We start from the raw sequence: 21,088 nt of genomic DNA on the forward strand, positions 1-21,088 counted from the left end.
GAAAACTCAGTAGACTTCACAGCCTCATAAATTTGCATTCGCAACCACCACATACTCTTGGGTGCAGGATTGCAGGACAGGTACAACATCCTCGCCAGGAATGAGATCTTGTGCTCAGCACCGAATTGTCAGTCTTTTCTTGGATCTGGGTTGGTCTCTCTACTAACTGAATTACTTCTGGGTGAAAGTAATTCTCCGGGGTGTACTCTGGGGGTGGGGTTTCAGCTACAGCAAACTATTGTATCAATGCTCATCTGGGCTATTGAGATCATCTTACCATTTCCAGGGCCTGGAACATGCTTCCCTGAGTTCAAAGCCTGTTCTCACTCTTTATTCAGACTTCTGCTCAGAGGCTACTGTGTTAGAGAAGCCTTCAACGGCTCTACCAAAAAGAGCTCCACCAGAACAAGTTTTGAAGATGAATCGTGGTCATGGCCATACAACACGAATGTACTTAATGCCACTGAATTGTACACTTAAAAGTGGTTTATGTGGTACATTTTGTGCTGTGTATACTTCACCACAATAATAATTGTTGAAAACAGCAGGAGCGCCGCCCAGCATGCTGCATCCTCACTTGCTTCCTTTTCCTTCTTCGTGCTTCTCACTACCCCACACTGAGCTCCTATGTGTATTCTCTTCTCCCAGAAGAAGGACACGCCAGGAGAGCAGATGTTTCACTTCTATTCTTCAGTCTGACATTTGCGACCCCCAGAACAGTGTCTGGCACCTTGTAAGATTTTCTGAAGGAATGAATGAAAGCAAGCAAATAATCTCGGTTTCAAACTAGTACGCCCACCTGTAATTTCTCTCAATCTAACCGAATTCATCCTCAACGTTGACTCGAGAGTCATCTGGGTTATCTTTTTTAAAACAGATCTGATATTATTCCCATACCCCAAAGTTCCCTGTGTTTAGAAGAAAATCAAACACTACTTTTAAAAAGAGAAGAAATAAGTGCTAACCATAAAATGTTACATACATAGATTAACTATGAGAAATAACTTCCTAATTTCTGTGCATGCAAAGTCTCATATAAGACTTAATAAAATATTAGGTTATAAGCAAACCAACAACACCAAATTTTCAGCCCTGGCCAGTTTGGCTCAGCAGTTAGAGCATTGGCTCACAGACTGTAGGGTCTCAGGCTTGATTCCTGGTCAAGGGCATGTACCTGGGTTGCAGGTTAGATCCCTAGCCTGCTCAGGGTCGTGTGGGAGACAACCAATTGAGAGACACATTGATGTCTCTCTCTCTCTCTCTCTCTCTCTCTCTCTCTCTCTCTCTCCCTCTCTCTCTCTCTCTCTCTCCCTCCCTTCTTTCTACTGTATCTAAAAATCAATGGAAAAATATCCTCAGGTGAGGATTGACCCCCCCTCCCCAAATGCTTCAAAAGTAGCTGTGACTTTTTACTAACTGTGGCAGAAGGTCCAAATTTAATAGCTGGCATGACATCTTCATTTCTTTGAATAAAGCCATGTAATTTATAAGCATATCTCCTCCTTCCTGCAAGTCACGGCATGGAGCAGAGATGCAGGAGCACAATCCAAGTTCTTGTCTACAGGTTCGCGGCCTCTGCAATCTAGCCCCATCTATCTCTTCCATCCCTCTCCACCCAGTGCTCCCCGCACTCCAGCAACAGCGGACATCTCTGTCTTTCTGCGATCCACACTTCCCCGCTCACCTCTGCTCCCATCTCCCCCTGACCCAGAGCCCCACCCTCCCCGCAGCTGACCCCTTCACGGAGTGCCTTCATCCTCCACCCTCTGCACCAGCACTACTGGACTCATCCTGAAGGCCTTCTCCTCTGATCCTCCCCTGCATCTGAAGCAGGTGCTAAGTTCCTTGAGCTCCTATGATATTTTATTTTAAGCCTCTCTTCGAGCACCGTCTTGGGTTTTAGGGCAAAGTCCTGTATGCCTCTGCCTCTCTTCCCAGCGTCAGCTTTGAGAGGAGTGTGGCAGTATACACAACAGGTGCTCAAGGCGCGTGTCAGAACTGATCTCTTGTAGGTGTGCCTCCGGGACATTACACTCAACCCACTTAGACACGGTCGAGGCTATTGTTCCTCAGCTCCCGGTGTGGGTGCTGGTGGCTGTCATGCCAGCGCACCATGGTGCCAACTGTGACTTCATGGCAGATGCCCACTGACAGAGAGAAGAGACGACCCTGTGTGCGTTCTCCCGATGGAGCCCTTAGCCTGGTGGGCTTTCCGAGGGCGCGGACAGGGCAGATGTTGATTGTGTGTCATCAGAGGAAAAGCGGGCGCCTGAGAAGCGGATCCTGACCTGGGAGGCGGAGCTGGGCTGGTATTTGGCTTTGAGTCAGTGTGGAGAGAGAGATCAGTCTGACCCACAGGAAACCCCATTGTCGGGTCGCCATCACCACAGACATCTGTCTCTCCTGGGAGGGTCCTATCAGTGACCAGTGGACGATGAGTGGATCATGAAGGAGCGAGTAAGAGCGGGTGGAGCTCTTTCTGATAGAACAGCTAAAAGCTTCTCTAACATAATAGCTTCTGAAAGAAATATTTTTTTTAAAATGTGTTTAATCCTAGGCCAGTGTGGCTCAGTTGGTTGAGTGTCATCCAATGCGCCAAGAGGTCATCAGTTTGATTCCTGGTCAGAGCACATGCCCAGGTTTCGGGCTCAATCCCTAGTGGGGGGCGTGCAGGAGGCAGCCAATCAATGTTTCTCTCTCTCTTTCTCCATTCCTCTCTAAAATCAATAAAAGCATATTTTTTATTTAAAAAAATGTTTTTATTTGTTGTTTAAAGAGAGAGGAAGGGAGAGAGAAGCATTGATGAGAAAGAACATCTATTGGCCGCCTCCTGTATGCCCCACACTGGGGATTTGGCTCACAACCTGGGCATGTGCCCTGACCAGGAATCAAACCGGTGACCTCTTGGTGCATGGATTGGTGCTCAACCACTGAGCCACACCAGTCAGGCAATAAAAGCATATTTTTAAAAATTTTTGTTTAAGTTACTTGTGAATTTTCACAGGTAGCAAAATTAACCCCTCCCAAAATAACAACAAAAATCCAAAAACTGTCCAAACCAAATATGCTTCTATTGCTCTAAGCACAGCTCTCCTAAACCCAGTGGGAATAACCTGTGCATCCCAATAGGCCCCCTGAGCAGGAAGAGCAGGTGACAGGCATGATGACAGACCAATGACCAGGAGAACTGGGTTTGTCCTTGACTGGTTGTGTGACTTCAGTTCACCATTCTGGGCCTCAATTTTTTTTTTATCCTCACCCAAGGACATTTTCCCATTTATCTTTAGACAGATTAGGAGGGAGGGAGGGAGAGAGAGAGAAACTTCGATGTGAGAGAGACACATTGACTGGTTGCCTCCCATGCGACCTCAACCAGGGCCGGGGATGAACCGCAACTGTACGTGCCCTTGGCAGGAATAGAATCCGGGTCTCATCGGTCTGCAGGCTGACGCTCTAACCACTGAGCAAACCTGCCAGGGCAATTTTTTAAATCTATAAAATGAGATTGGACCAGAACAGAATAAAACACCAGTGTCAATAGATGCAATAGGTGCTCCCCAAAAAGCATTCTGAATCCAGATGTCTGGGAAATTCTCAGCTAGACAGGCTTCCCCACTGAAGGTTTCTCAGATGTGTGCATGGTAACTTTTCAAGAGGGAGACAGGGCGTGCCGTGTGTCCCGGATTTCCCTGGCCACCGAATTCTTTCATCCCACAGAGCCTGTGGGACTCACTTGGGAAGATGCTGGGGTGGAGACTCTAAGCTCCCTTTCGGACCTCTCCCCCGTCCACGCCGGGCTGCACATTTCTCCGGCTGTGCTCTGCACTGTTCCCCGCAAGTCCCATCGGGTCCCGTTGGCTTGGCTCCTAGTGACCGTCCTTCCAGCATAAAGAGAAGAACCTGGTTCTCTTCATTTCTCTGAAAATCTAGATCCGTCATTAATTGTCAAAACGTAAAAATTATATGACTGTTTGAAAAAGCACAAGCAATACAGGAAAGTACAAGTGAAAATGAAAATTGGCCCCATTCTTACTGCTCAGAAATAACTCTAACAAAGCATTAATTATGAGAGGACTCTGCAATTGGCAATATTTTGTTGTTTGTTTGTTTGTTTAATGCTTCGAGGACAAATGTATATGGTAAAAGTTTTAAGACAGATTGAAATTTAGAACTCCTAAAGTTCTAAAACTATGAGTCAAGACCTAGTAAATAGGGTTATTGTGATATTTAGGTGGAAAGTTGTTATAGGTTGAATTGTGTCTCCCCCCCCCAAAAAAAATGTGTTGAAGTCCTAACCCCTAGTACCTCAGAATATGAATGTATTTGGAAATGTGATCATTGCAAAGGTAACTAAATGAATTCAGACGGAGTCCTACTGGAATAGGAGGGTGGGCGCCTAATGCAATGACTGCTGTCCTTATAGGAAGCTGGCTGTAAAGACCAAGACTGAGAGGGAAGGACGTCATGTGACCACAGAGGTACAGATTGGAGTTATGCAGCTGCGAGCCAAGAAAGGACACAAAGTCAAGGGAAAGGCATGAGCAGATTCTCCCCTGGAATAATCTAAAGATCCCCTGCCTCAGACAGGACAGGCACTTGGACCTGGAAATGCAAAAACACCTGGTGGCCAGTAAGCCAGGTTAAGACCAGGTAGTCAGACAGAACATGGGATACACTGACCTGAGCAATGTCACCAGCTCTCCACTCCCTGTTTAAAAAAATGCAGAATTTTATCTCCTCTCTGACTGCTTACTTTCTTACCCTAACGTGGGAGATTCCACAAACCTGCCTTTTCGAGCCAGTCAGCTTTGTCCCGGCTTATAGCAGAGCCAGCCCCCAGCCAGTTCACAGGACCTTCCTTCCTCTGCACTGCCTCCCCGGTGCTCGAGCCTCAGCTTAGTAAAATCTGTCCGGGTATTTCTCTGGGGTTTACTCTCAATTACCATCTTAGGGAACCCAAGGACCCCAATGCCAGTAGCAAGAGGGTGAATGAAATCTCCACTAGATCGACGGGGCACCAGCCTGGATACACCCCATTCCCAATCAGGCGTCAAGCCATGAAAATGCTACAACAGGAAACCCTCCTCCCTTACTCTGCTACCTGACTCGCTCTGTACTGTTCCAATTCCTCCTACCCACCACTTGGTTAGGACCAGAGGATCTATTTAAAATGCACAGCTATCCCGGCCGGTGTGGCTCAGTGGTTGAGCAGCGACCCATGCACCAAGAGGTCACCAGTTTGATTCCTGGTCAGGGTGCATGCCCAGGTTGTGGGCCAAATCTTCAGTTGGGGGCATGCAGGAAGCGGCCAACTGATGCTCTCATTGATGTTTCCATCTCTCTCTCCCTTCCGCTCTAAAATCAATCAATCAATAAATAAAATGCACAGCTACTAGGTAAAATGATTTCCAGGGTACATTGTACAGGAAAACAAACAAAACAAATCTGAGATGCAGAACAGTTTATACACTGTACTACCTTTTATAATTTAAAAAACCCTTTTACATATGATTATATAAATACAAGATGGTCTCTGCAGGCCTATGGTACACACCCTTTGCACAATGCATTTTATTCATGTACTTTTTTATTTCTCGTTTACTTTTCTTTTTTAAAAATATGTTTTTTGTTTTTTTTTTAAGAGAGAGGAAGGGAGAGAGAGATAGAAACATCGATGTGAGAGAGAAACATTGATTGGCTGCCTCCTGCACGCCCCCTACTGGATTTGAGCCTGCAACCCGGGCATGTGCCCTGACCGGGAATCAATCCGGGACCTCTCAGTCTATGGGACGATGCTCATTCCATTGAGCCACACCGGCTGGGCCAGGCTCCTTCACTTTCTACTCCTTCCACCAGACCACGACTTCCTTGAGGGGAAGGAATGCGTTTGTTCACCTTTGTATCTTAGCATGTGGTTTGCATCATGTAAGAAGTCATAAAAGTCAGTTTAATAAATGAAAAATAAAGGCAAAAACACTATCCTTAACAGTTCCCTTGTCTCAGTTAAATTTACGAAGCCAATTTTTTAAAACATAAACACAGATCCATCAAGAGTGTATGTTACTTCCTACCTCTTTAAAGTTGGTTTTTAATCATGAAGAGCCAGAGGCCAAAAAAAGTCATGAAATCTCTCTCTCTCTCTCTCTCTATCTCACACACACACACACACACACACACACACCCCAAACATCTAAATAGAAGGACCAAAACAAAACCAATTTACAAGCCCTGGCACATCATCTCACGAGCTACGTGCACTGATCCCATTATTTATGGCTACTAAACACTGTTATTTTCCTTCTCTGGGCATTAGGCAACTCAGAAAAGGGTTCCAGAAAAATGTCAACACCACTGACACTCATGATTACTAATATTATTAATACTGTTTGTTTTATTTTAATGGCCTGTCTTCTAAACTCGTGTATCCAATCCTAGAGAAGAATGTATTTGTAGGATTGCAGCCAAATCCAGTCCTGAACGTTTTCTACAGGGAGTCTCCCGCCTCCCAGTGCTGACCTGCTTCCCATAGCTCCTCCTTTCCAAGCTGCCCTAGCAAATCCCTATTCTGCCAGGTCTCCTCATCAGTGACACACCCCAGCCACAAGGCCAGCGTCTGCCTGCCCGACTTCCCACCTGGGGGAAAGGGGCGGATCCTGGGTCCCAGTGCCAGTCTCAGGGAAAGCGGAAAGGGGAAGGGGCCAAGGGAGGGGGGATATCAGTAAAGCCTAGTTGCAACTTCCTCCATCTCCTCCTGCTCAGACTACTTCCTTTCACCAGAGGTGGCTGCTGGCTCCCGGAAATACTGCCCTTGTTACACACACACACACACACGCACATGCACACGCACACGCACACGCACACACACGGAGTCTCTGAGCAGAAAAAAAGGAAAGGTCCATTCTCCTCCTTGTCTGGTTTTCCAAACAATGTCTCTTAGCATCTTGGAGGCCCTTGACTTCCTCCTGTTGCAGAGCTCAGATTTTAGTGAACACAGAACCCCCTGGAGACTTGGTCAAAGATGCAGATTTCTGTTCTGCCCCTGGAGTTTTACCTTTTGTGGATGGTTTGCAATTTTTTACGTTGGGCATGGGGTGGTCCAGGCAAAACTTTCTTAAACATTGGTGAAAAATTCTGAAAGAGGGGAAAGCAGCCAGACCAGAAGCTGGAGTTTGCCTTCTGAGTCACACAGGGGTCACAAGCCACAGAGATGAGGACCGGGTCATCTGTGAAGGCACGGAGTCTAGGCCCCACTTACATTCTGAGGAGTATCTGGAAAGGAGTTTGCCGTGATGTTTTTACGGCGTCCTGCAATCTTTCAACTTTCCCCTTGTTCTTTTATTAAACCACTGAACGCACCCACCTGCTGCTCTGGCTTTTCAAAGCATGAGCCCTACTGAGGCAGGAGGGCCTTGTCAGAAGCATTGTCAGGACACAAAGCAGGCTAGAGCCCCTACCCATCCAGATGCCCCGGCCCAGAGCAGAGGCGGGATTCACTGTCCTGCTTCCTACTTCCTCCTCCCAAGGTTGGGCACTCACCTGGTCAGGACAAAGGAGTCACATCCTTGGACAGGCCCATTATTTGGTGGACAGCACGCCCAGAGAACAGATGAATGCGAAGGCTCTTCTCTCTTCCCTCCTCCATTCCCGGTGCTGTACAGAAGGGTCCCTTTGGGTTCCAAGCACTGGCTACTAGATCTGGGGGAAGCAGGACAATGCAGGTGATGCAATTCATTGGATGACAGGGCCCAAGGGCCCTTAAAAGGGGAAGAAATAATTGGGAAGTTTAAATGGGGAGAGGGTCCTCGATGACAGCTAGGGGGTGCAGTGAAGGGCCTATGGGGGTCTGGAATTGGAGTCTCATGCCAGTTCTAGAAATTCAGGAAATCAGGGTGCGATTTGGGGATCGCTAGTAGGACAGCATAGTGTGGTAGTTCCTGTAGGGGTTCAGAACAAGCCACCCCAAGATGTGCCTCTGTGGTATGCAGATTGTTTTGAGCTCAAGGCAATTTTAGCCACAGGCTCAAGAGAATCTTCTGCCCCTCTCTTTAACTACCTGGAAGAATTAAAGCTATTATCACATAACTTCTCTGACCTATCTATGGGGAAATGTCTATTTTAGGTCCTTCACCTGTTTTGAAATGTGTTATTTGCTATTGAATTGTATGAGTTCCTTATATACTTTGTATATTAACCCCTCATCAGACATGTGGTTTGCAAGTATTTTCTTCTATGTTGTAGCTTGATTTCCTTTGCTGTGCAGAAACTTTTTAGTTTGATGTAGTCCCACTTGTTTATTTTTTATTTTGTTGCCTTTGCTTTGGTGTCAATTCCAAAACAAAAAACAAACAGCCCAGCTGGTGTGGCTCAGTGGTTGAGCATCGACCCATGCACCAAGAGGTCACTAGTTCGATTCCCGGTCAGGGCACATGCCCAGGTTGTGGGCCCGATCCCCAGGGCAGGGCATGCAGGAGGCGGCCAATTGATGTTCTTTCTCATCGATGTTTCTAGCTCTCCCTCTCCCTTCCTCAGTCTCTAAAATCAATAAAGAAAAGAAAAAAATTACAAAAAAAACCTTTGCTAACATAGATGTCAAGATTAGCTCCTGTGTTTTTTTTCTACGAGTCTTACGGTTTCAGGTCTTAGGTTCAAGTCTTTAATTCATTTTGAGTTGATTTTTGTATATGGTGCAAGGTAGTTCCATTCCTTTGCACGTGGCTGTCCAAGTTTCTTAGCCCTGTTTATTCAAAGACTATCCTTTTCCTATTGTATATTCTTGGCTCCTTGTCATAAGCTAATTGATCATATATGTGTGGTTTTATTTCTGGGCTCTCAATTCTGTTCCATTAATCTATGTGTCTATTTTATGCCAATACTATGTTTCGATGTAGCTTCGTGATATAGTGTCAAATCAGGAAGTGTGAGGCCTCCAGCTTTGTTTTTCCTTTTTTTTTATCCTCACCTGAGGACATTTTTCCATTTTTTGTTCAGGTAGAGTGGGAGGGAGAGAAAGGAACAGAGAGAGAAACATCGACGTGAAAGGGACACATCGAGTGGCTGCCACCCGCACGACCAACCAGGGCCAGGGACAAACTGCAACCGAGGTACGTGCCCTTAGCGGGAACCGAACCCGGGTCTCTCTGGACCACAGGCCGACGCTCTAACCGCTGAGCCAAACCAGCCAGGGCAGCTTTGTTTTTCTTTCTCAAGATTGCTTTGGCTACTGGGGTCTTTTGTGGGTCCATACACATTTTAGGATTGTTTCTTCTCTTTCTGTGAAAAATGCCATTACAATCTTGATAGGGATTGCATTGAATCTATAGGCCACTTTGGGGTAGTAAGAGCATTTTAACAATCCTAATTCTTCCAATTCATGAACATGAAATAGCTTTCCATTTATTTGTACCTTCAATTTCTTTTATCAATGTCTTATAGTTCTCAGTGTACATGTCTTTTACCTCCTTGGTTAAAGTTATTCCTAAATGCTTTATTCTTTTTAATGTTATTGTAAATGGGATTGTTTTCTTAATTGGTCTTTTTGCTAGTTCAATGTATAGAAATACAACAGAATTTTGAATATTGATTTTTCTATCCTGCCACTTTAATGAACTTATTAGTTCTAACAGTTTTTGGTAGTCTTTAGGGTTGTCTCTATACAATATCAGGTCATCTGCACATGTACAGTTTAGTTCATCCTTTCTGATTTGGATGCATTTTACTTCTTTTTCTTGCCTAGTCCCTCTGACTAGGACGTTTAATACTATGTTAAGTAAAAGTAGCAAAAGTGCCCTGAGCAGTGGTTAGAACATCAGCCCGTGAAGCAAAGGGTCACAGGTTTGATTCACAGTCAAGGGCACATACCTGGTTGCAGGTTCGATCCCCAGCTCTGGTCAGGGCACATGTGGGAGGCAACCAATCTGTGTGTCTCTCTCACATTGATGTTTCGCTCTCTCTTTCTCTCCTCGCACTCCCTCCCACGCTCTAAAAATCAACGGAAAAAATATCCTCGGGTGAGGATTAATGGGAAAGTGGCAAAAGTGGGCATCATTGTCTTGTTCCTGACCTCAGAGGAGAGGTTCTCAGCATTTCACTGTTAGGTATGATGTTCACTGTGTGTTCGTCATATTCGTCATACATGGCCTTTATTATGTTGAGGTACATTCCCTCTATATCCACTCTGTCGAGAAGTGAAGCATTCCATATCTTAAATAATGCATCCAGAGAAGATGAACTGTGGAGCTCAGAGTCTATTTCTGTAGTAGACATCAGGATATAAATGATCTGTTTTACATATTCTAAAGGGGCAATTAATTGGGATCCGTAGGCTGTTATGGCTAATTAAGTCAAACCAAGGATTTTAAGGCATTTCTTACTCTAACATAGCTATACAAAGTAAGACTGTCATTAAGCCCTAGTTTTGAACAGCAGGGTAAATTTACATGAAATTTCATACCTGTGCCTCTCCTTCTGTCTGGTATGTAGGTGTTTTCATTTGCAAAAGATAAATCCATGCCAAGAATTCAACTGGACACAACCGAAAACTATTCTAATCTTAGTGTCTACCTCGAGGGTGGGGAGCCAGCTTTCCTTGGTAACCTTGTACAGATAATCCACACTAATTTTATTTGTAAACCTGGTTGTTCCTTAAAGGTGGAAATGAGGTTATTAGAATTTGGGAGCAGGTATAGCTTGAGAAATATATTGAAAACCTACTATTTATTTATTTTTTACCTGATTTTATTTTATTTTAATTACTTTTTTTGTTGTTGTTAATCGTCACCCAAAGACATTTTCCCACTGGTTTTTAGATAGAGTGGAAGGGAGGGAGGGAGGGAGGGAGACAGAGAAACATTAATATGAGAGAGACACACGATTGGCTGCCTCCTGCACGTCCCCCACTGGGGCCAGGGATTGAACCTACAACCCTCCGGTCCGCAGGCCGACATGCTAACCTTAAGCCAGCAGTTCTCAACCTGTGGGTCGCGACCCCTTCGGAAAACACATATTTCCGATGTCTTAGGAACCGAGACGCTGCTCCTCTGTCCTCTCCAGGCAGGTCCACATGCAGATACGCCCACATAGACATGAGGAACTGGATGAAAGGGTCGTGGCATTAGGAAGGCTGAGAGCTACTGCGCTAAGCCAAACCGGCCAGGACTAAACCTACTCTTTAATATAAACGATTAACCTTAAAGTTGGCTAAATTGTCTTTAGAAACTATGTGGAAGATGGGAATAAAACTCAGCATTGTAGGGAGCATGAGCTATTCTATGGAAACAGAATCCATTAACTGGGTCACAAAATGAGCATTTTGACTAAGTCTGAGGTGAGCAGAGAATGTCATAAATAACACTTTAGGGGAAAACTCCAAATCTGAATATGGAATTATGCTGCACATGTGATAATATACGTCATGTACTGAATGCTTTGCCTGTGGGCCCAAGCACCAAACTATTGTACAGATAAGAAAACAGAGGCTAGTGTCAATAAGCAAGTAAGTGCCAGAGTTTGGGTTAAATTTTTAAAATTCTGATGAAAAAACTCAGGTTCTCTTTTATACACCCCAGTTCTTCTCTGTATCTTCGGAGAGAGGTTTATAAGTCGTTCTAGATAGTTTTATTTTTTACTGGTTAAGGGTCTATCCACTGTTTTATTTTTATCCTCACCCGAGGACATTTTTCCATTTTTTGTTCAGGTAGAGTGGGAGGGACAGAGAGAGAGAGAAAAACATCGACCTGAAAGGGACACATCGAGTGGCTGCCACCCGCATGACCCAACCAGGGCCAGGGCCAGACTGCAACTGAGGTACGTGCCCTTAGCGGGAACCGAACCCGGGTCTCTCCAGACAGCAGGCTGATGCTCCAACCACTGAGCCAAACCAGCCAGGGCAAGGGGCTATCCACTTTGGAAGCTAAATATAACTGAAAGCTTTCTAAAATTATATTACACATTTTCCTGCCGCTGTTATACTGAATGTTTACATTTTCCTTAAAAGTTCTTCACATGTGTGGAACCTGATGATGCCCCAGGGTCTGAGGGGCAGCTGGGGAGCAACTGGTGCCACATGGTGGTGCTTTTCCAGTTTGCTGCTCAGAGCACGAGTTTCATTTGCCCCCTGGTGGCCATTCTCGTGCTTGCAGTCCTTTCCATGGGAATCGCCCAGGCCTTAGAATTGTATGTAAAGTAAAAGTCAACAGGCCTGAAAGGCTGGCCCATAAGGAGAGCACCAAGAGCAGATTCCCTGCCTTCCTCTTCACGTTACAGCAGCCTGGTTAAATACCCAAGTTTTATGTTGTGTCCAGATAGATGAATGTACCATTTAACCAAGTTCCAACTGAGGTACAATGAAATTTCCATTAAAATAAGACCAAGATGTGCGTGTGCACGTGCACGCACACACACACACACACACAAATTTTATTTTCTCACTGACTCTGACCTATCACACTTAAAAATTTCCACCAGACTAAACAACAATTTTATTTCTGAAAAAATATTTTAAATACCCATTGAACATGTGTTTACATTGTTTTATTGTTAACTTAATACATCTTTTAGTAAGAAAATAATGGCTATACGGTTGGATGAGTTTTAATGTTCCGAAGGTATTAAAATGAGGTCACACAGTGTTGTGGGCTGTCTCAGTCCATTCAGGCTGCTGAACAGATACTACAGGCTGGATGGTTTACAAACAACAGAAAGGTGCTTCTCACAGGTCTGGAGGCAGGGAAGTCTGAGATCAAGGCCCCAGCAGATTCAGTGTCTGCTGAGGGCCCACTTCCTGGCCCATCAACAGCAGTGTCCTCACATGGTAGGAGGGAGGGAGCTCTCTGGAGTTTATTTGATAAGGAGACCAATTCCATTCGTGAGGGCTCACCCCTTAAGACCTAATCATTTCCCAAACGCCTACTTTCTAATACCATCCCTTCGGGGATAAGGACTCAACAGATGAATTTTGGGGGAACATAAACATTCAAACTAGAGCACAGGCTTAGCACAGCAAGGGCACAATAAAGGATGGTTATTATTTGAACACGAACTCAATGGACATTCAAGGAATTCTAATAACCATTTATTTTACTCTATAGCTTAAAAAAATTGTTCCTGTCATCGCCTCATCTGCCAGGGGTAACAAAAGCTAGCCTGTTAGGCTGCCTGACGGGAATGCTGCATGTCTGAACTGGGAATCCACTATACTCTGTCCAGTTCAACCATCTCATTTTACATGAGGTCCAGCGAGTGCAAGAAACCTGCCCAGAGACAGACAGCACTTTGGGCTGAGCCAAGTGTAAACTAGGGTTCTTTGCATCAACACAAACATCTCTCTTACTTGGATGGCCCTTCACAGTTAACTGAGAGCTTCCTCAGCTCCCTTAGTGCATTTATTATACAATATGCACGAGCTAATGGAGATGGTTTTCTCTGCTCTTGTCGTTGGGAGATATACTGCATTCTCAGACCTGAACTGCAGCAGTTGATTCTATACTGACCTTAAGATTTAAAAAAATATGTATTAAAAAAATATACACATACACACATATTTAACTGTGCATGCACATATATATATGTACGTATGGGAGAAACAGCACCATACCTCCGAGTCACCCTTGCAGGCTACATACACCCTGGCAGACACAAAGCACACAGAGAATGGGCTTGGGTTTGAGAATTCCCGAGTTGACACTGGCACTTCAGTAGCAACAGGCTTCGAAGTGTTTACGTTCCAGAGGCGTGGGAACATTTCTAGGCTACTTTTTAATGCGTCTCATTTTGAGACAGAATAGTGAGATCGGCCAGTCCCTCTTCATGCAGTTTTGCACTAAGTCCTTCAAAGAATGAATAGTGGAGCCAATTCACTTCTCCTCAGAATATTTCCTTATCATTGTTCTTTGTTGCAAGGTCATATATAAACGTATGGATATACAGGCATTATAAAGATACAGACATCATGTGAGGGAGGAAATCAGACAATAAATCCAAAAACACTATGGAAATTGAAAATCCGAAGTCAGAGGTAGGGTGAGAGGTGACGTATTCTTTTCCCAGAGCTGTTACCCACAATGCAACTGGCCTCAAAAGCAGAACTGGAATAAACTAGACATTCAGCTGTAGAAGGAAGCTGGGGTCTTGGCTTTATAGCTTCTAATGTCTTTAGAACTGGGATGGGCATCAAGTGTCTTTTCCAGAATAGGCCAGAGAAGACAAGTCCACTTTGGTTTTTAAGGCTTTGGTCATCTCTGTGGCCAGCAGCTCATGCAGGGACACACCGTCGTGGGCGTAGACCCAGTTTTTCCCAGTCCAGTTGTAGCGCTTGGGTCCACTGCAAGACAAAACACACAGTTTGTCCAGAGGACAGCACTTCAGAACAAACACTGATTCCACAGAGGTTGCCACCAAAATACTGACTGGAGTGAAACTCTAGAAAGTAATGCCTAACAAGCCATATATTTGACTTCTTGTCTCAGGGTCTTTCTATTTAACAATAGTTACACTGGAATAATTCAGAGAATAATTCTCAAGACCTGAAGACATCTGAACTCTAGAGACGAGTCTTCGTGTATCACACTCTGATGTGTTTTTTCCCGACTTACATAAGCTACCTGCTATATCAGAGCCGTGTTTTTAAATTATGGTCATTTGTGTACCACTGAATGGTTTGTCTCTTGTATATGTTATCATTATGTTTGTACATTCATGATGTTGTGCCACCACCACCTCTACCTAGTTCCAAAGCATTTCATCACCTCAGAGGGAACTCCGTACCCACTAAGCAGTTCCTCCCAATTCCTTCCTCCCCCCAGCCCCTGGAAATCACCTATATTATTATTTTGAAAAGTGTTTTCCTTAGTTCAAATTTAAATCCATGAACATGAGTGTGATACCCTACTTCGGCCACCTCAGGCTCACCCAGGGAACAAGAGCAGTGTGTGCAACTCCTGCCGGGAATGCGGTGGTGCGTGGACACAGGTGGAGTGAGGTTTTGCCACATCTTGTTATTCCAGATGTATACAACGTGTGCCCATTAATTCCACCTCCTCTCCGCCAGGTGGAGAGGGCGGACATGCAGCAGATAAGGATGGTCCACAATGATGCCTTGAAGGAGGCAAGAGCAGAGGACACTGGGAGCCCATGAAAAGGGGCACCTGTGCACCCAGGGAACGATTTTTCCAAAGTCTGAGATTGGGAGGAGTCTGCCAGGATGGAGGGAAGCTTAGACGGGAAGCATCTTTTGGGATGTAAAACATGAAGGATTGCTGTATTATCAACCAGATGCTAGGGTTAGAACATTTTTCTAATAATGGAGACAAAAGGGACTGAGGCATTTGCTTCACCTGCACACACAGCTGCACACAGACCATCTGGCCATACAGAAAGAACTGACCGCCCAGCCCAGAGCCAGAGGACGCTCCCTTGTCCCGGGCTCCGATTACTACAGCGGAGGACGGGCAGCCTCCAGCCCTCCACTGCTCCGGGGGCTCCGCGCACAGGCGCTGCCGTCCAGGGGCCCGTCCAGACCCCTCCTTTATTCCATCTTGCAGCCTCCTCGGGGGGCAAGGTGGCCGGGAAAGGCCACTGTTTCCATGGGACCTGAAAAGTCAACTTGACAAAAAACCCCAAATCTCACAAAAGCAGCCCCATGAAAGATGATTCTGGACCCATGTGAAAAATGGAATGGAAAATAATTTTTTTTGAGGACACAGTATCTGTGACAGAAATGGCTGCTTGGCAGATTTTCTCTCCAGATTCCCGTCGTGAATTACAGATTTTCAACAAGTACAATTTGGAATTTCCAGGAACTATTATTATCCAGAAGTATATGCTTCTAAACATGCCTGGGGTAGGATCATATTGCTGGTAGTTGTGTCCAAATACGACATGGACCTTTCCAGTTTCCAGACACAGCACGGATTCTTTAGCGGCACCACACAGTTGTCCTGGTGCCCCGCCCGCATTTACAAGGACACAGCGCCCCAGAGCGGATGGCTGGACTCTGAAGACGAAGGACAGAAATGGCCACGGTTAGGGTTGGGACCAGTGCCCGAGGCCAGAGTGAATAGCCGACTGGCCCACACAGGGCAAAAGCCCTCAAATTCAAAGAAGCCAAGTCTAAAAGGCAACCAGTTTGTGAAGGGCCTTGCTAGAAACGAAGAGTTGTTTCTGTAGTTGTTTTTGTTGAATTATAATATACCCCCTAGATAAGGTTGGGATGAAGGAGGCATAACGCTCAATTAAACTGACAAATAGTATATTAACTGTCTAGGAATGAGATCAAGGTGGGGGCAGGTGAAGAGTTAAATTATTTTATAGCAAAGGCAGGAGGAAGGGGGGAGTGGGGAGGGTCAATGGGGGGAAAGCGGGAGATGGGAGAGATCTGTAATACTTTCAACGATAAAGATTGAAAAAAATTTTTTTAATCCTCACCTGAGGATAGATTTTCATTGATTTTGAGAGAGAGAAATATCTATGTGAGAGAGAGAAGCACTGATAGGTCACCTCCTGTATGCACCCCTACTGGGATTGAACCACAACCTTTTGGTGTGCAGGACAATGCTCCAACCAACTGGGCCACCTGACCAGGGTGAGTTAAATTTCTTTAAAATGTAAACACCATTAGGCTTTCAAAGAATTCTATGTCTAGTTATATTTGGGCCTTTTCCAAATCACAGTCAACTTGTTCTCTTTGGAAGTGCTAATGAATGACCCACCAAGGTTGGTCTAAGAGCTTTTTGTGGGTGTCTCTTTTACTTTCTTATATCCACTCAATAGCAGCCAGAAGGATGAGGGGCCCTCTCTCCTGGCATGTCCTCAGGCCCTGAGAGGCAGCGCAGGCCATTTCAACACATCCTTTTATTCCACTAGACCAGTGGTTCTCAACCTCCCTAGTGCCGTGACCCTTTATGTTGTTCTCATGTTGTGGTGATCCCCCAACCATAAAATTATTTTTGTTGCTACTTCATAACTGTAATTTTGCTACTGTTATGAATCGCCATCGGAAATATGTGTTTTCCGATGGTCTTAGGCGACCCCTGTGAAAGGGCTGTTGGACCCCCAATGGGTCGTGACCCATAGATTGAGAACCGCTGCTCTGGGCTGAGAGCCCATCAGTGGAAAAGGCAGCCAGGATTAAATGCCTGGAACAGCAGCTTAAAGTGCCCTCCCACCTCCACAGAGCACACGGCCTGATTCTGCAAGTGGAATTCAACTAAACCTTTAACTGAGATGCTCAAAACAAACTAGAAGTCAAACTTTCACTTGCTTTGAAGACAAAGTGCAGCTTATTCAGACACTATGATATCAAAAGTGGCTTTTTAAAAGGCAGGACAATGATTTCACAGAGAAAAACTGTCCAGGCCGGGTTCTGAGAAGTTATAAGCTTTTCACTTCAGATCCTGTTAACAACCCAACATCTGCTTGTAGCAGCCAAATGACCAGCAGACAGAAGTTAACATGAGCAGAGTAAACTTCCCTACTGAGAATGAGACATGCTGTCTCATTCGCTTCCACAGACACCAACGCACAAGAGGGACACTCCTTAAATGTCCACAATGTCGTGTTTCAAACAAGCTTAGCAACGAGAGAGACTCTGACTTCTGAACATACCTGGATGGTGAAGATAACCAGATCTGCTTGTTTGGGGTCTGCTTGTTGATCACGTAGGTTCCTAGGTCTCCACCCAGCTTAATTGTTAAAACACCATTCTAAGGGATCAGGTGGAAAAAGAAGATGAGGAAAATAAAATAAAGTTATCATTTCATCATAACTGCTTCATATTTTGTTATACCTCAACACTTTGCAGTCACACAAGTACACAACATACATCATCAAGAAATGTCTCTAGTGTAGAAGCAGGAGATCATGCAGAAAGAACACTGCTCTCAGGATCAGACTATGATTAAGCACACTGCTTATATCTCACAGTGCTTTCCCTCATTCCCTGTGAGCTCAGCAAAGCAAAAACAATCCTTCTTCCCTCTCGAGATAAGGAAACAGAGGCCCACAGTGCTAAATGGCAAAACCCGCATCCTGATCGCGGCCTTGTTTGCTCAGCCACCAGCCAGACATACGAGAGGGCATTAAAGACTCAGACACCAGCTCTCCTGGAGTACCACGCTGGCCCAAACATGGCACACAAGCTCATTACCAAAAAAGGGAAAAAAGGCGAGAGAGAAGGCAGTAATCGAACCACCTGCTCTGCCTGTCTGCTGCAGAGCAGTAGCCTCAGCTCTGCTGGGAGAAGGCAGGCACTCCAGACGAGGGTTTTATTTCCAGACCCTTCCCGCGCATCTCCAAGCTTCTCGGCCGCTCTCTCCAGCTTTGTTTTCCTCTCTAGCAGCCCTGAATTCTTCAAAAGACCAGTTGGTTCAACTGTGCTCAATAAATGCTCATTTAAATTTGAAAACATTCTTTCAACAAAGGAGCCCTTTAGTCCCAAGGCCTGAGGTTTCTTTAGAATGCGTAGGGTATTAAAGAAACAGCTACACCGCTAAGTTCCCTTTACTGGAGCTGTGGACTGGAGAGCCTCTCGCTGTTCCCCATCCCTGCATAACCCACAGAGACACACAACGTCCTTTCTCTGTGCCTTCCAGAGTCCCTGTCCAACCCGGGACCCTGAATGGTTCTTACATTTTGTGTTCGGTTCACAAACACAAAGAGCTATTGAAAAGATGAAGAAAGTACCACTAATAATATAACTGACAGGCATGGGATGGGGAGAACTATATTGGATTATTTTTTAATAACCTTTTTTTTTCTGATTAAAAAAGCAGAGAAATTATAGAGACATTAGGAATACAAGTGATATAAATAATGCAAAGCTGCCCCCTACTCTCCACTACTTAAATCACTTTGCTTGCTGATTGGTCTGTCCGCCCTAGCATCTTAGTGTCTAGCACATCCATTCTTCATGCAAAATACTGGGTGGATACAAAATTCCTCTGTGGATGAATGAACGGAGTGGATGATAACCAGGTAATGTGATAACTTGTGCCGAAGTTAGGGGCAAGGTTACGTGGGGCAGAAAGTCACAACACTCCCCCAGCACCCTCCTTCCTTTGTGTGTAATTAGATTTCTTTCCCTATGGAGCTTGACACTATTTCCAAGGGCAAGTGGCAAGAGCAGGAAGGAAACTAGCTGCCTTACCCGATCGCCAGTTCTCACTGCTTTTGGCTGCAACAGACCAGATGAAGAGGGCCATTTTGTTCACTACTGCTATTCCTCAGGTAGCAAGCTGAGTCTATTTTGGGAGTGTGGGCAGATTTAAATGCAGGGGAGGAGGGGTGCTGAGACGTTAGAGATAGCCACAACATTTAGCAGCTGCTGAAACCCAGGCACTAATCCATCAGAACAGACCCTGGCCACAGCTGGTGAGGTTCATTAATTCCCACCCGTCAAGATCAGCCCTACACAGGTGGAAGCAAAAATAGCAATTTCTATTGTCACCAACTGACTTACAGAAATAGACACACATGGGATAGCACCTTAGGTTACGGATTTCATGTTTATGTGGCTTCCTACCCTCCTAAAATAGACAACGACTTCCCCTTGAGGAATAAGAATAATCACCATGAAGCAAGTGTCCATAACCTGATACCCAGAGGCGTCTTCAGGGATCTGCAGACAGCCCCACCCTGACGCTGAAACTGCTCTGATGTGTGTATGGAGAAGTTTTTCTCAGGAGAAGGGTTAGAGCAGTCAGATTCTTACAGGGGGTCATGACCCTAAAAGGTTAAGAAACCTGTGTTTTATAACACTAATATACCAACAACTTAGTGCATGAAGAACATGGCAACAAGCATATTCTTTTTTTAAAAGAACAAATGTTTTTCTTGGCTGTATCTGGATACTGCTTTCAATTGCCAACTTGGCCAGTAGCAAAGCTGGCAAAATATCTATAAATGCTGAGTCGCGTCAATGAAAGTGTGTTTTGGAGAAGTATGTGGGCCCCGTTTCATTTACACAATGAACTAACATTTACTACTTGGCAATGTTCCTCCAGGCATTGGGGTACCAAGAATGGACAGTGTCCCTCCTGCCAAGAAACTCAGTCTACTCATGGGAGCTGACGTGTAAACAGACATTAGAACACAGGGTATCCATGCTCTGCAGAGTCACCCTCAGAGTGTTGGGCAAGGAAGGACCGGTGGTCTGCCTGCAGCATCCAGGAGGGCTTCACTGAGGAGGTAGCATACAACTGGACCCTGTAGGGGTTCAGAACAGGCCTCTCCAAGGTATACCCCTTTGGCATGTGAATGATTTTGAGCTGAAGGCAATCTAGACCCTGCGGTCCCAAAAGAAACTTTTACTTCTCCCTTAAAGAATTTAAATTTGAGGCCTTGCCCATAATAAAAGTTATTACCAGAAATAATTTTTTATGACATATTTATACGACAGGGCAAACTTCTAATTGCTAAACGTTTGTTCTTATTGCCCTGCAATGACCTTCCTCCCCTCTGAAGCCTCAAGGCGCCTGACCTCATCCTGGGCTCAGAATGCCATGTCCACCTCATTTTACCTTTCTGTCCCTGAGCCTCTCACGTATGTGGGGGTCTCTGACTCTATGTATGTGAGGTCCCCAGGTGTATGCATGTAATTAAATTGGGTTGTTTTCTCCTGTTCTCTGTCTCATGTAGATTTATCAGACCGGCTGGGAGAACCTAGGAGGACAGAGTAAAACGTCTTCCTTCCCCAGAACTCTGAGGGCGGGGAGGCTGTATTCCAGGAAAGCAGTGCCAGAGGTATTCTGTGGTCTGTACCAAACCGACAAGCTCAGGGGAGGCCGGCATGGCGGCCTTGCAAACACAGAGACCAAGTAACCACAGAGGATGGTCTAAACTTTTTTTTTTATCCTCACCTGAGAATATTTTTGCATTTATCTTCAGCTAGAGTGGGAGGGAGAGAGAAGGGAAGAGACAGAGAGAAATATTGACATGAGAGAGACACATCGACTGGTTGCCACCCGCACGACCCCAACTGGGGTAAGGGACAAACTGCAACCGAGGTACACGCCCTTAGTGGGAATCGAACCTGGGTCTCTCTGGTCCGCGGGCTGATGCTCGATGCTTTAACCGCTGAGCCAAACTAGCCAGGGCG

At 45.3% G+C, this 21,088-nt stretch overlaps 1 protein-coding gene across 7 annotated transcripts in view; it reads right to left on the reverse strand.

Annotated features, from left to right (window-relative positions):
• Nucleotides 1-500: 500 nt before the first annotated feature.
• The window catches only part of FXN (frataxin), a 29,526-nt gene continuing 8,938 nt past the window's right edge, over nucleotides 501-21,088 (reverse strand). Inside the window, exons 3-5 of one of the 7 annotated variants that reach the window (XM_036261968.1) lie at nucleotides 17,599-17,696; nucleotides 7,537-7,695; nucleotides 501-743 (exon numbers count right to left, since the gene is read on the reverse strand). In XM_036261968.1, coding sequence (XP_036117861.1) covers nucleotides 626-743; nucleotides 7,537-7,695; nucleotides 17,599-17,696 — 375 coding nt within the window. In that variant the 3' untranslated portion in view covers nucleotides 501-625. Of the gene's footprint in view, nucleotides 744-3,895; nucleotides 3,927-7,164; nucleotides 7,270-7,536; nucleotides 7,696-12,512; nucleotides 14,318-15,830; nucleotides 15,989-17,598; nucleotides 17,697-21,088 lie in introns of those variants that run through there. The other 6 variants (XM_036261962.1, XM_036261967.1, XM_036261965.1 and 3 more) reach the window with 6 other exon arrangements.

Source organism: Molossus molossus, unplaced genomic scaffold (genome assembly GCF_014108415.1).
Source record: "Molossus molossus isolate mMolMol1 unplaced genomic scaffold, mMolMol1.p scaffold_m16_p_14, whole genome shotgun sequence".
Classification (NCBI taxonomy): domain Eukaryota; kingdom Metazoa; phylum Chordata; class Mammalia; order Chiroptera; family Molossidae; genus Molossus; species Molossus molossus.